The 14,170-nt window shown below is 46.7% G+C and overlaps 2 protein-coding genes across 3 annotated transcripts; one reads left to right on the top strand and one right to left on the bottom strand.

Moving 5' to 3' along the window:
• Nucleotides 1–207: 207 nt before the first annotated feature.
• Nucleotides 208–7,283, bottom strand: asb3 (ankyrin repeat and SOCS box containing 3). 2 transcript variants are annotated; one of them, XM_084567772.1, is made up of 9 exons: nucleotides 6,975–7,277; nucleotides 4,368–4,538; nucleotides 2,289–2,401; nucleotides 2,078–2,210; nucleotides 1,822–1,999; nucleotides 1,481–1,699; nucleotides 777–1,079; nucleotides 565–698; nucleotides 208–472 (listed from the first exon to the last, which is right to left on the bottom strand). In XM_084567772.1, exons 1-9 carry the CDS (start codon nucleotides 7,174–7,176, stop codon nucleotides 249–251), a joined length of 1,677 nt encoding a protein of 558 aa, XP_084423898.1. In that variant the 5' UTR covers nucleotides 7,177–7,277; the 3' UTR covers nucleotides 208–248. The 2 variants fall into 2 exon arrangements, with proteins under 2 accessions (XP_084423898.1, XP_084423897.1); XM_084567771.1 differs by having other exon boundaries at nucleotides 234–472; nucleotides 1,822–2,210; nucleotides 6,975–7,283.
• Nucleotides 7,284–7,343: 60 nt separating this feature from the next.
• On the top strand, nucleotides 7,344–14,169 carry cUnh10orf88 (chromosome Un C10orf88 homolog). Its single transcript, XM_084567774.1, has 8 exons — nucleotides 7,344–7,493; nucleotides 7,563–7,683; nucleotides 7,765–7,956; nucleotides 10,643–10,712; nucleotides 10,815–11,006; nucleotides 11,083–11,199; nucleotides 11,628–11,878; nucleotides 13,294–14,169. Exons 2-8 carry the CDS (start codon nucleotides 7,574–7,576, stop codon nucleotides 13,511–13,513), a joined length of 1,152 nt encoding a protein of 383 aa, XP_084423900.1. The 5' UTR covers nucleotides 7,344–7,493; nucleotides 7,563–7,573; the 3' UTR covers nucleotides 13,514–14,169.
• The last annotated feature ends 1 nt before the right edge of the window (nucleotide 14,170 follows it).

A 14,170-nucleotide genomic window follows, 5' to 3' on the forward strand; every position in this document is an offset into this window, starting at 1 on the left:
TATACAGAACTTGTCTTTCCCGTTTGACCTCAGAGCGGATCCTCACAAAGCCTCCAGTCATGAGTTCTTCTTCTCCATCTTCATACTTTTCTTCCACTAGAAACACTAAAGTAAATCATCTGGACTTGTACAGTTGAAGTCTTTCTCAGCATTTTTGGATGTTTAATGTCATGAAACATGTTTCCATGTGCTGTAGCTCCTGTCCATGTGGACCCTTCAGACGGTCAGACACAGGGTGATTTCTGGGGTTAAAGGACGTGTCTGTGTTGGTGTGTGTGTCCCTGGGTGTGAGGTGAGTCTGGGGGTGGAGGTCTGCAGGGAGCCTCCTCCAGGATGTCCCTGAATCTGAGGAAGCGGTGGAGAGGTGAGGGCACGTGGAGCTGCTGGACCACGCTGGTCCTGATCAGGAGGTCTGCTCCCAGTGCTGCCCTGACCTGCAGCCGGCAGAGGTGGGACAGACGAGGGACGGCATCTGGACAAGGAGGACACAAGATGAAGAAGAAGAAGACAGGCTCAGGGGTTGATGCGTAAATGAAACCTGCAGTGAACACTGAGCTGCCGTACCAAAGTGTGGACATGGTCTCCAGGTGTTTTCAGCCCGCCGTCGATCCAGAACATGTCTCAGAGCCGAGGGCAGAGTTGACCAGTTGACAAACTCTAGCAGGTAATTCAGCACCTCGCTGTCTGCTTGGTCCAACCTAGAATCACAGAGGACACAGAGAAGCTGACGGGGAGCTCTGACAGCAGACTGGTCTGTGGCTGAACCAGAACCTTACATGTGGGGCTGCAGCAGTAACGACGGCTCCAGTCCAGCCTCCAGGAGCAGAGGAAGCCAGGAGGCAGCAGAGTGGACCTGGTTCAGAGCCACACACAGAAGCCCTCGGACTTCCTGCAGATTCAGCACTGTCCTCCCTTCACGCCGCGTCCTGGGACAGTCACTGGTCAAAGCCCGAGGTCCGGGGATCCATCTGTGATCCAGAATCAGCTGCAGCAGCTCCTTTTTATCAGGAGCCACAACACAAAGCCAGTCCTCCTCAGTCAGACGGGCTCCTGCTGCTAACAGCAACGTCACCAAGTCCCTGAAACAGGTTTTAAACATCCAGATGATTTAGTCTCTGCTCCTGTGAATATGTATCTGTGAAGGTTCTCAGTCATCAAGGTCATGGTTTATGCAAAAACTAAAAGGCAACTGGACTGAAGACGTTTCCCCCAAGTCTTCAGCTCTAAATGACAGGTGGGGAGACATTTCTTTATCTATTCATTTAATCAGGAACATGACTAGAGTCTGTCAGTGACCTGATACTCATGGGTAGTTGGAGGAGACAGGTGAGGACATAGTCAAACACTCTCCTCTAACTCCAGGTGAGTATGTAATCATTAACAGACTCTAGTAAAACTACTTGGATAAACGTCTTCTAGTAACATTTCTTCAGTGTTGTTGGATGTAAACATGTGTGAGTGTGAAGTCAGTTCAGTTCACCTGGACGGTTTGTTGGAGGTCTGACTTAAGGCCAAGGAGAGTGGCGAGCTGAAGCCCAGGCTGAGGGTGCAGTCCTGGGCATCGGGGCTGAAGCCTTCCCTCAGAAGCGTCTCCACGCTCTGTGTCTGAGTGCTGTGGACAGCCACGTACAGAGGACTCACCATGTCTTCACCTCGGTCACACTCTCTGTCTGTGACGGCTATAAGCCGACGGAGGATGCTGGAGAAGACGAGACACGTGAGGACAGTCTCTCTGACAGTTCATAGATAGACAGATACTTTATTTATTTCTGGGACTGAGGTCAGACGGTCTGGGTTCACCCTGGACTGATTCTCACATACCTGACGTGTCCAAACTGGGCGGCGGCGTGGATGGCGAGCTGAGGCCAGTCATGGCTGCAGACGGTGTTGGGATCAGCTCCGTGGTCCAACAGGAAGTCCACGCAGGCCTGGTGTCCTTCCTGAGACGCTATCAGCAGAGGAGACGCCAGGTCAGCTGCTTGGCAGTTCACATCAGCTCCTGAGGACACACAGGACACATTTAACACAGAGGACACGTTTGGACATGAAGACAAGAAGAAGAAACCAGCTGTTCCACCTGCATCCACCAGGATCTCCAGACACTCCCTCCGTCCGTACTGAGCCGCCACAAACAGAGGAGAGATCCTGTGGTCGTCCACAGCCTCCAGGTCACTGACACCAACCAGGACCCTCACCATGTCCCCGAGGCCCTGGAGACAGAGAGAGACAGAGACATGTTGGAGACAGAAAGGCGTGCTAGAGACAGAGAGACAGAGACAGAGTCTTACTTTATAAACAGCCTGGTGGAGACAGGTCCAGCAGGACGCAGTGTGGACTCTGTTGACCTCTGCTCCTTCTCTGACCAGCATCTCCACAACGTCCTGATGTTCGTTGTCCACAGCTGAGACGAAGACGTTCAGTCGGGATTAGACTCGTGTTTATTGTCCAGTCAGAAACAGTTTCTACATCTACACTGACAACTAATATAACTCCTCTCCAACACTACGACTCAGAACACAAACAGATTCTACGAGTTTAACTTTAACTACACAACAACATATAAACATATATACATGTAAACACATACACATGTAAACATATACATGTAAACATATATACATGTAAACATATATACATGCAAACACATATACATGTAAACATATATACATGTAAACATATATACATGTAAACACATACACATGTAAACACATACACATGTAAACATATACATGTAAACACATATACATGTAAACACATATACATGTAAACACATATACATGTAAACACATATACATGTAAACACATACACATGTAAACACATACACATGTAAACATATATACATGTAAACATATACATGTAAACACATATACATGTAAACATACACATGTAAACATATATACATGTAAACATACACATGTAAACATATATACATGTAAACATATACATGTAAACATACTGTATATACATGTAAACATATACATGTAAACATATACATGTAAACATATACATGTAAACATATACATGTAAACATATATACATGTAAACATATACATGTAAACACATACACATGTAAACACATACACATGTAAACACATACACATGTAAACATATACACATGTAAACACATATACATGTAAACACATATACATGTAAACATATATACATGTAAACACATACACATGTAAACACATACACATGTAAACATATACATGTAAACACATATACATGTAAACATACACATGTAAACATATATACATGTAAACATATACATGTAAACACATATACATGTAAACATACACATGTAAACATATATACATGTAAACACATACACATGTAAACACATACACATGTAAACACATACACATGTAAACATATACATGTAAACATATATACATGTAAACACATATACATGTAAACACATATACATGTAAACATATATACATGTAAACACATACACATGTAAACACATACACATGTAAACATATATACATGTAAACATATACATGTAAACACATACACATGTAAACATACACATGTAAACATATATACATGTAAACATACACATGTAAACATATATACATGTAAACATACACATGTAAACATATATACATGTAAACATACACATGTAAACATATATACATGTAAACATATATACATGTAAACACATATACATGTAAACATATATATGTAAACACATATACATGTAAACATATATATGTAAACATATATACATGTAAACACATACACATGTAAACACACATATACATGTAAACACATATACATGTAAACATATATATGTAAACACATATACATGTAAACATATATATGTAAACATATATACATGTAAACACATATATGTAAACATATATACATGTAAACATATATATGTAAACATATATACATGTAAACATACACATGTAAACATACACATGTAAACATATATACATGTAAACATACACATGTAAACATATATACATGTAAACACATATACATGTAAACACATACATGTAAACATATATACATGTAAACATATATATGTAAACATATATACATGTAAACATATATACATGTAAACATACACATGTAAACATATATACATGTAAACATATATACATGTAAACACATACACGTGTAAACACATATACATGCAAACACATATATATGTAAACATATATATGTAAACACATACACATGTAAACACATATACATGTAAACATATACTGACATTATTTATATTTATACTGAACATTATTTCTGCTGTGATGATGATGATGATGATGATGATGATGAAGAATAAGATTAATAAATCTATAAAAGATGAACAGGTCTCTGCTGAGAGCGAGGACACGAGGACATTACTCTGTACCTGCATACAGAGGACAGGACAGGTCATTGGTTAGCTGGTTCATGTCGGCCCCGGCGTCCAGGAGGAGGCGGAGCACGTCCAGGTGTCCTCGCTGCGCCGCCAGGTAACACGCCGACTCCCCCTCATGAGTCAGAGCGTTGACGAAGACGGAGCAACGGCGAGACGAACCGGCTGAGGAGACAGAAAGAGGAGTCAACCGGAGGAGTCAACGATCAACCAGAGGAGACAACTATCAATCAACCGGAGGAGACATCCATCAACCTGAGGAGACAACTATCAATCAACCAGAGGAGTCAACGATCAACCAGAGGAGACAACTATCAATCAATCAGAGGAGACAACAATCAACCAGAGGAGACAACAATCAACCAGTGGAGACAACCATCAACCAGTGGAGACAACCATCAACCAGAGGAGACAACCATCAATCAACCAGAGGAGACAACCATCAACCAGAGGAGACAACCATCAATCAACCAGAGGAGACAACCATCAATCAACCAGAGGAGACAACAATCAACCAGAGGAGACAACTATCTACCAGAGGAGACAACAATCTACCAGAGGACACATCCATCAACCGGAGGAGACATCAATCAACCAGAGGAGACAACAATCAACCAGAGGAGACAACAATCTACCAGAGGAGACATCCATCAACCGGAGGAGACAACAATCAACCAGAGGAGACAACCATCAACCAGAGGAGACATCCATCAACCAGAGGAGACATCCATCAACCAGAGGAGACATCAATCAACCAGAGGAGACATCCATCAACCAGAGGAGACAACCATCAATCAACCGGAGGGGACAACCATCAATCAACCAGAAGAGACAACCATCAATCAACCAGAAGAGACAACCATCAATCAACCAGAAGAGACAACCATCAACCAGAGGAGACATCAATCAACCAGAGGAGACAACAATCAACCAGAGGAGACATCCATCAATCAACCAGAGGAGACATCCATCTACCAGAGGAGACAACCATCAACCAGAGGAGACAGCAATCAACCAGAGGAGACAGCAATCAACCAGAGGGGACATCCATCAACCAGAGGAGACATCAATCAACCAGAGGAGACATCCATCTACCAGAGGAGACAACCATCAACCAGAGGAGACAGCAATCAACCAGAGGAGACAGCAATCAACCAGAGGGGACATCCATCAACCAGAGGAGACATCCATCAACCAGAGGAGACAATCATCAACCAGAGGAGACATCCATCAACCAGAGGAGACATCCATCAATCAACCAGAGGAGACAACCATCTACCGGAGGAGACAACCATCAATCTACCAGAGGAGACAACCATCAATCTACCAGAGGAGACAACCATCAACCAGAGGAGACAACCATCAACTAGAGGAGACAACCATCAATCTACCAGAGGAGACATCCATCAACCTGAGGAGACATCCATCAACCAGAGGATACAACCATCAATCAACCAGAGGAGACATCCATCAACCAGAGGAGACAACCATCCATCAACCAGAGGAGACAACCATCCATCAACCAGAGGAGACAACCATCAATCTACCAGAGGAGACAACCATCAACCAGAGGAGACAACCATCAATCAACCAGAGGAGACATCCATCAACCAGAGGAGACAACCATCAACCAGAGGAGACAACCATCCATCAACCAGAGGGGACAACAATCAACCAGAGGAGACAACCATCCATCAACCAGAGGAGACATCAATCTACCAGAGGAGTCATCCATCAACCAGAGGGGACAACAATCAACCAGAGGAGACAACCATCTACCAGAGGAGACATCCATCAACCAGAGGGGACAACAATCAACCAGAGGAGACATCCATCAACCAGAGGAGACAACTATCAATCAACCAGAGGAATCATCAATCAACCGGAGGAGACATCCATCAACCGGAGGAGACATCCATCAACCAGAGGAGACATCAATCAACCAGAGGAGACAACCATCAATCAACCAGAGGAGACAACCATCCATCAACCAGAGGAGACATCCATCAACCAGAGGAGACAACCATCAATCAACCAGAGGAGACATCCATCAACCAGAGGAGACAACCATCAACCAGAGGAGACAACCATCCATCAACCAGAGGGGACAACAATCAACCAGAGGAGACAACCATCTACCAGAGGAGACATCCATCAACCAGAGGGGACAACAATCAACCAGAGGAGACATCCATCAACCAGAGGAGACAACTATCAATCAACCAGAGGAATCATCAATCAACCGGAGGAGACATCCATCAACCAGAGGAGACATCAATCAATCAACCAGAGGAATCATCAATCAACCGGAGGAGACATCCATCAACCAGAGGAGACATCAATCAACCAGAGGAGACAACCATCAATCAACCAGAGGAGACAACCATCCATCAACCAGAGGAGACATCAATCAACCAGAGGAGACAACCATCAATCAACCAGAGGAGACATCCATCAACCAGAGGAGACATCCATCAACCAGAGGAGACAACCATCCATCAACCAGAGGGGACAACAGTCAACCAGAGGAGACATCCATCAACCAGAGGAGACAACCATCCATCAACCAGAGGAGACATCCATCTCCCACTAGTCCCTCACCGCGGACCGCTGACAGGATCTCCCGGACACACGGTTCGCTTCCGGCCGCCGCCGCCTCGTGCAGCGCGTTCCAGCCGCGGTTGTCTCGACAGTCCGGGCTACCGCCTCTCCTCAGCAGCCGCCGGAGCCGCTGCCTGGAGCCGGACCGAGCCGCGGCGGACACACCGGAGACGGTGTCGGTGTAGCACTCGGTGAAGTCCATGAGTCCTGGCTGTTCCTGAAGCCGTTAAATATCTGAGCGGACATTAAACGTGTTTGTAACAGATGATCATTTATCCGTTAAATAAAGCTCTACCGCTTTACCGACGCTGCTCTGACTGACAGCCCGGGAGTCGCAGCTTGATGACGTCACACCACAGCAGCAGCAGCAGCCGTCGCGTCTCACGTGAAGCTGAAGATCCGACGTTAAAACTGTTAAATCGTCGATTATCGATCGAACACGAGTTCAGTCTCAGGTTTAAAAGCGTCTTCAGGTGAAATGTGACGCGAGGAGCCGCGAGAGAAGAGAAACACCTGGAGGTACACCTGGTTTTAATGCTTTAATGTGGCGGACTGACACGGACTGACACGGACTCTCCTGTCTCCTAGGTAACAGCATCATGGTGGACGTGGGGAGTGGAGCAGGGTGGGTGTGTGATGGAGGACACCTGAGTGACGTCCTGCATCCTGTCCACGGCGGAGCGGACCTCAGTGAGCTCGAGGCGAACAGGTGAGGAGCCGCCGCAGGTGAAGTTATGTGTTTGAGTGACGCTGAGTTTTAGTAACGCTGCGTTTGTCCACTTCCTGTCAGCGGAGGTCCGGTGCTGCTGCGGCAGGTGGAGGAGGGTTGTCCCTGCGTCCTGACGCTCCGCTGCGGCCCCGACTCCTCCATCAGCCGCCTGCTGCTCATCAGCCAGGCCCCCACCATGGAGGTGTACGAGCACACCGGAGAATACTGCGGGACGGTGCGGGGGGACAGGGGCGACGGAGCCCGGACACACAGGTAGATACCACACAGGTGTGGGACCAGACACACGGGTAGATACCACACAGGTGTAGGACCAGACACACGGGTAGATACCACACAGGTAGATACCACACAGGTGTAGGACCAGACACATGGGTAGATACCACACAGGTGTAGGAACAGATACCACACAGGTGTAGGACCAGACACACAGGTAGATACCACACAGGTGTGGGACCAGACACACGGGTAGATACCACACAGGTGTAGGACCAGACACACGGGTAGATACCACACAGGTGTAGGACCAGACACACGGGTAGATACCACACAGGTAGATACCACACAGGTGTAGGAACAGATACCACACAGGTGTAGGACCAGACACACGGGTAGATACCACACAGGTAGATACCACACAGGTGTAGGACAGGTGTAGGACCAGACACACAGGTAGATACCACACAGGTGTAGGACCAGACACACAGGTAGATACCACACAGGTGTAGGAACAGATACCACACAGGTGTAGGACCAGACACACGGGTAGATACCACACAGGTAGATACCACACAGGTGTAGGACCAGACACACGGGTAGATACCACACAGGTGTAGGAACAGATACCACACAGGTGTAGGACCAGACACACAGGTAGATACCACACAGGTGTGGGACCAGACACACGGGTAGATACCACACAGGTGTAGGACCAGACACACGGGTAGATACCACACAGGTGTAGGACCAGACACACGGGTAGATACCACACAGGTAGATACCACACAGGTGTAGGACCAGACACACAGGTAGATACCACACAGGTAGATACCACACAGGTGTAGGACAGGTGTAGGACCAGACACACAGGTAGATACCACACAGGTGTAGGACCAGACACACAGGTAGATACCACACAGGTGTAGGACCAGACACACGGTTAGATACCACACAGGTGTAGGACCAGACACACAGGTAGATACCACACAGGTGTAGGACCAGACACACGGTTAGATACCACACAGGTGTAGGACCAGACACACGGGTAGATACCACACAGGTGTAGGACCAGACACACAGGTAGATACCACACAGGTGTAGGACCAGACACACGGGTAGATACCACACAGGGGTACGACCAGACACACAGGTAGATACAACACAGGTGTAGGACCAGACACACGGTTAGATACCACACAGGTGAAGGACCAGACACACAGGTAGATACCACACAGGTGTACGACCAGACACACGGGTAGACACAGGTAGATACCACACAGGTGTAGGACCAGACACACAGGTAGATACCACACAGGGGTAGGAGTTGTTGTGTTGACGTTGTGTTGTTGTTGTTGTGTTGACGTTGTCTTGTCGTTGTGTTGTTGATGTTGTGTTGATGTTTTGTTGTTGTTGTTGTTGTTGTTGTTGTTGTTGCTGTATCGATGTTGTGTTGTTGTTGTGTTGACGTTGTGTTGTTGTCGTTGTGTTGACGTTGTGTTGACGTTGTGTTGTTGTCGTTGTGTTGACGTTGTGTTGACGTTGTGTTGTTGTTGTTGCTGTATCGATGTTGTGTTGACGTTGTTGTCTTGTTGTGTTGTCGTTGTGTTGACGTTGTGTTGTTGTGTTGACGTTGTGTTGACGTTGTGTTGACGTTGTGTTGTTGTTGTTGTGTTGACGCTGTATTGACGTTGTGTTGTTGTTGTGTTGTTGTTGTGTTGACGTTGTCTTGTCGTTGTGTTGTTGTTGTTGTGTTGTTGTGTTGACGCTGTGTTGTTGTGTTGTGTTGACGTTGTGTTGTTGTTGTCTAGTCGTTGTGTCGTTGTTGTTGTGTCGTTGTTGTTGTGTTGACGTTGTGTTGTTGTTGTGTTGTTGTTGTGTTGTTGTGTTGACGCTGTGTTGTTGTGTTGACGTTGTGTTGTTGTTGTCTAGTCGTTGTGTCGTTGTTGTTGTGTTGTTGTTGTGTTGTTGTTGTTGTGTTGACGTTGTGTTGTTGTTGTTGTGTTGTTGTGTTGACGCTGTGTTGACGTTGTGTTGTTGTTGTGTTGACGTTGTCTTGTCGTTGTGTTGTTGTTGTTATGTTGTTGTGTTGACGCTGTGTTGTTGTGTTGACGTTGTGTTGTTGTTGTCTAGTCGTTGTGTCGTTGTTGTTGTGTTGTTGTTGTTGTGTTGTTGTTGTGTTGTTGTTGTGTTGACGTTGTCTTGTCGTTGTGTTGTTGTTGTGTTGACGCTGTGTTGTTGTGTTGACGTTGTGTTGTTGTTGTATAGTCGTTGTGTCGTTGTTGTTGTGTTGATGTTGTGTTGTTGTTGTTGTGCTGACGTCGTGTTGTTGTGTTGACGTTGTGTTGTCGTTGTGTTGTTGTCATTGTGTTGTTGTGTTGACGTTGTGTTGTTGTCGTTGTGTTGACGTTGTGTTGTTGTTGTTGTGTTGACGTTGTCTTGTCGTTGTGTTGTGTTGTTGTGTTGACGTTGTGTTGTTGTTGTTGTGTTGACGTTGTCTTGTCGTTGTTGTTGTGTTGTTGTGTTGACGTTGTGTTGTTGTGTTGATGTTGTCTTGTCGTTGTGTTGTTGTTGTTGTGTTGACGTTGTGTTGTTGTGTTGACGTTGTGTTGTTGTTGTCTAGTCGTTGTGTCGATGTTGTGTTGTCGTTGTGTTGTTGTTGTGTTGTTGTTGTGTTGATGTTGTGTTGTTGTTGTTGTGTTGACGTTGTGTCTCTGTGTCTCAGTCCAGACAGACGACCTTTCTATCAGAAGCAGCTGGTCCTGGAGCGTCCGTCCTCCTCCTGTGAAGTGAAGGTGAGACTGAGACCATGGAGCTAGTATTGTCTGTCCACATCTGTCTCCGTGTCCTGTGTTGTGTCTCATTGTCCCGTCTCACTGTTGTGCCTCCGTGTCCAGCTGCTGTCTCTGGCTGGTAGGACCAGTGTGTCGCTGAGTCGACTTGTCGTCGGTCTCCAGACGCTGCAGTCATGTCCGTCTCGTGGTCCTGGCATCAACATGCAGCAGGTCCAGAGTCTGGTGGAAGACATGGGGACTAGTCTGTCCCCGGGGGCCCAGAATCTGATGGACATGGTCCAGTTCCAGCAGAAGGTGCAGTAGAGTTCCATGTCTGGGTTTAACTCTGAAGGATGTCTCCACTCAGTGTGTCCTCTCCGTGTCTGTCCAGAACCAGACGTCCTCTCTGGAAGGTTTCCTGCCTCTGCTGATGGGAGCTGGAGCTGCTCTGAGCAGAGGAAGGTTGTCTCGTCCTCCAGCCCCCGACGACCGTCCTGCAGCCTCCACGGTATCGTCCCCATCCATTAACTCAGACAGGAAGTTCATTATTAACACGTTAACAGTGTTAGCCGTTAGCCGTTAGCTGTTAGCTGTTAGCTGTTAGCTGTTAGCCATTAGCCGTTAGCCGTTAGCCGTTAGCTGTTAGCTGTTAGCAGTTACCCATTAGCCGTTAGCCGTTAGCCGTTAGCTGTTAGCCGTTAGCTGTTAGCCATTAGCCGTTAGCCGTTAGCCGTTAGCTGTTAGCCGTTAGCTGTTAGCCATTAGCCGTTAGCTGTTAGCCATTAGCCGTTAGCCGTTAGATGTTAGCCATTAGCCATTAGCCGTTAGCCGTTAGCTGTTAGCCGTTAGCCGTTAGCCGTTAGCCAGTATCTACTAGCTTCATCATCAGCTTCAGAAAATGTTTGACAGATGTTTAATGAATGTCGGTGTCTCCAGTCTCCAGATGAGGACACGTCTTCGCCCTCTGCCCAGCCTCTGTCTGTCGTCCCCAGTAGAGACATCACGTCAGCGAGTGGCGAGCACGGTTCCCCTATGAGCTCCGCCCACCTGGCAGGCATGATGTCACACCTCCTGAAGGGACAGACGTTCAGCTCCGGCCCCGAGCTACTGCCCATGCTCCAGAGCGTCTGTGGACAGGTGACCCAGCTGAGACTGGACGACGCAGAGAAGAAGAAGAACGAGACCTGGTGAGTCCAGCATGTCCAGGTGTCATCAACATCTGTTAAACACCTGGTCAGTCAGTCTGACACCTGGACAGTCAGTCTAACATCTGGTCAGTCAGTCTAACATCTGGACAGTCAGTCTAACATCTGGAGCATGTTGTAGGTCAAGTGTCTTGACATCATGGATGTGTCCACTGTGAGAATCAGATCTAAAACCATCCTGGTCTGGTCTGATCTGATCTGGTCTGGTCTGGTCTGAGTGTTGCTGTGCATTTATTGTCAGTGTTTTATCAGAGGAACGTCTCCACAGACACAGACTAGAAACTCAGGTTCTTCAGAGAGGTTCTCAGGTCAGAGGTCAGCTTGTTCCACACAGAACCAGGAGGAGGTTGTGTTCTGTGTTCCAGTCAGAACCAGGAGGAGGTTCTGTTCTGTGTTCCAGTCAGAACCAGGAGGAGGTTCTGTTCTGTGTTCCAGTCAGAAACAAAGAGTCTTTATTAGATGAACAACAGCTGTGATTGTCTGAGGCGACGCCCAGACGCTGGTTTAGATGAAGAGGAGGTGAAGATCAGCTGACTGTGGTGACAGAGACAGAGTGAGTCTACATCCAGGAGACAACCTCAGCTCCACGGTACGTCCTCATCTGTCTCATTAACTCTTTAAATTATAACCAGGAGACACTGAGGACAGACTCTGTCTCTGAGTGGACAGATCTGTCTAACATGGTCTTTGTCTCCTCCTTCTGGCCACTGGAGTAATTACATTGTTGATGCGGACTCTTCCTCCTCCTCATCGTGTTTTAACTGAACCTCAGAGGTTCAGCTGTTTAGTTTTAAACTGTTGGTTTCACTGTAGCTCCATGCTAGCTAGCTAGCTAGCATTCAGACAGTAGAGCGCTGTGATTGGCTGCTGAGAGACAGATGTGAGTCAGCCCTCTGAATCAGGAATATATTTATATGTTGATGTTTCTGTGAGAGACCCAGCGACCGTTCACAGGACAAGCTGTTACAGAAGATGAATGAATGAATGTTTCTATGAGTAACGACTGATCATGTTGGACTGATGAGAGAGAGTCAGAGTGATGCTCCTTCTAATGTCATGTTCTGTAGCCACAGGGCTAGTAGCTGCTAGCTGGTTCTGGTAGCTAACGCTAACTGAGATCAGGTCGGCTAACGGCCCTTATCCAATCACATGACAGGATCAAATAACGTTCTAGTCTTGTCTCTTTAACATTTCATCATAGTTTTATCATCAGATTTTAGTTTTTACTCGTTACAGAACAAATGGTTGTCAACGATTATTTTTCATCGTCTTCGTTAATTAAGTCTGTGTCACACGCTGCTGAGCATGCTCAGTCAGCACCCTGAGGTTCTGTCTGAGCATGCTCAGTCAGCACCCTGAGGTTCTGTGTGGTTCTGATGTTCTGTTGGTCTGTGCAGGGAGCTGGACGCGGCCATGGAGCGGCGCCTGGAGGAGATGGAGAGGAGGCTGAAGGAGCACATGGACCGACGCCTGGACGCCCTGGAGCAGAAGCTGGAGGAGGCCCTGCTGAGGTCCCTGAACCACGGGGTGAACCACGGAGCTTTGAGCGCCTCAGGAGGAGGAGGAGGAGGAGGAGGAGGAGGAGGAGGAACCTCTGACGAGCCACAGAGAGACTAACTGTTAACCTCAGAGACATGAAGACGAGAAACAGAAGACGATTTCTATTCATCGAGTCCCGACTGGTTCTGATCCCAGAGGAAGAACGTGACCGTTTAACAGACCTGCAGTGATTTAATCAATTTAACTGATTAATGACTCACCTCTACAGATGTTGGTCCAGATGTTGGTCCAGATGTGTTCTCACTGAACTGTTAACTGTCACTAATGATTGATGATCAGTAATGTAATTGACACCCTCAGACATCTGGTTGAGAATAATGAGTAAACCCTCCAGATGTTGGTCCAGATGTTGGTCCAGATGTTCTGTGGACTGTAACTGCTGCTAACTCATCAGTTCTGATGAAACGTTTAATAAACTCATTAAAGTTCTGATCTGACATCAGTAACAAATAAAGACCCATTTCTACTGGTCAGTAACTGTCTCTGACTTTTATAAATCTGTCTCACATGACAACGGGGTCTCAGGTAACCATGGCGACCAGCTGAAGGATCGTAGTGGAGGTTTAGTTCAGAGTCAGGAAGAACCAGGACCCAGGAAGAACCGGGACCCTAACCCTGATCAATAAACTGGATCATAGTGATGAAGGTCCAGTTTATTAGGTTCACTAGTGAATCTGCTTCATGTTCTAATGTTCAGTTGATGTTGAAACTAAA

This window comes from Chelon labrosus (genome assembly GCF_963514085.1).
Source record: "Chelon labrosus genome assembly, chromosome: 19".
NCBI classification, from domain to species: Eukaryota; Metazoa; Chordata; class Actinopteri; order Mugiliformes; family Mugilidae; genus Chelon; species Chelon labrosus.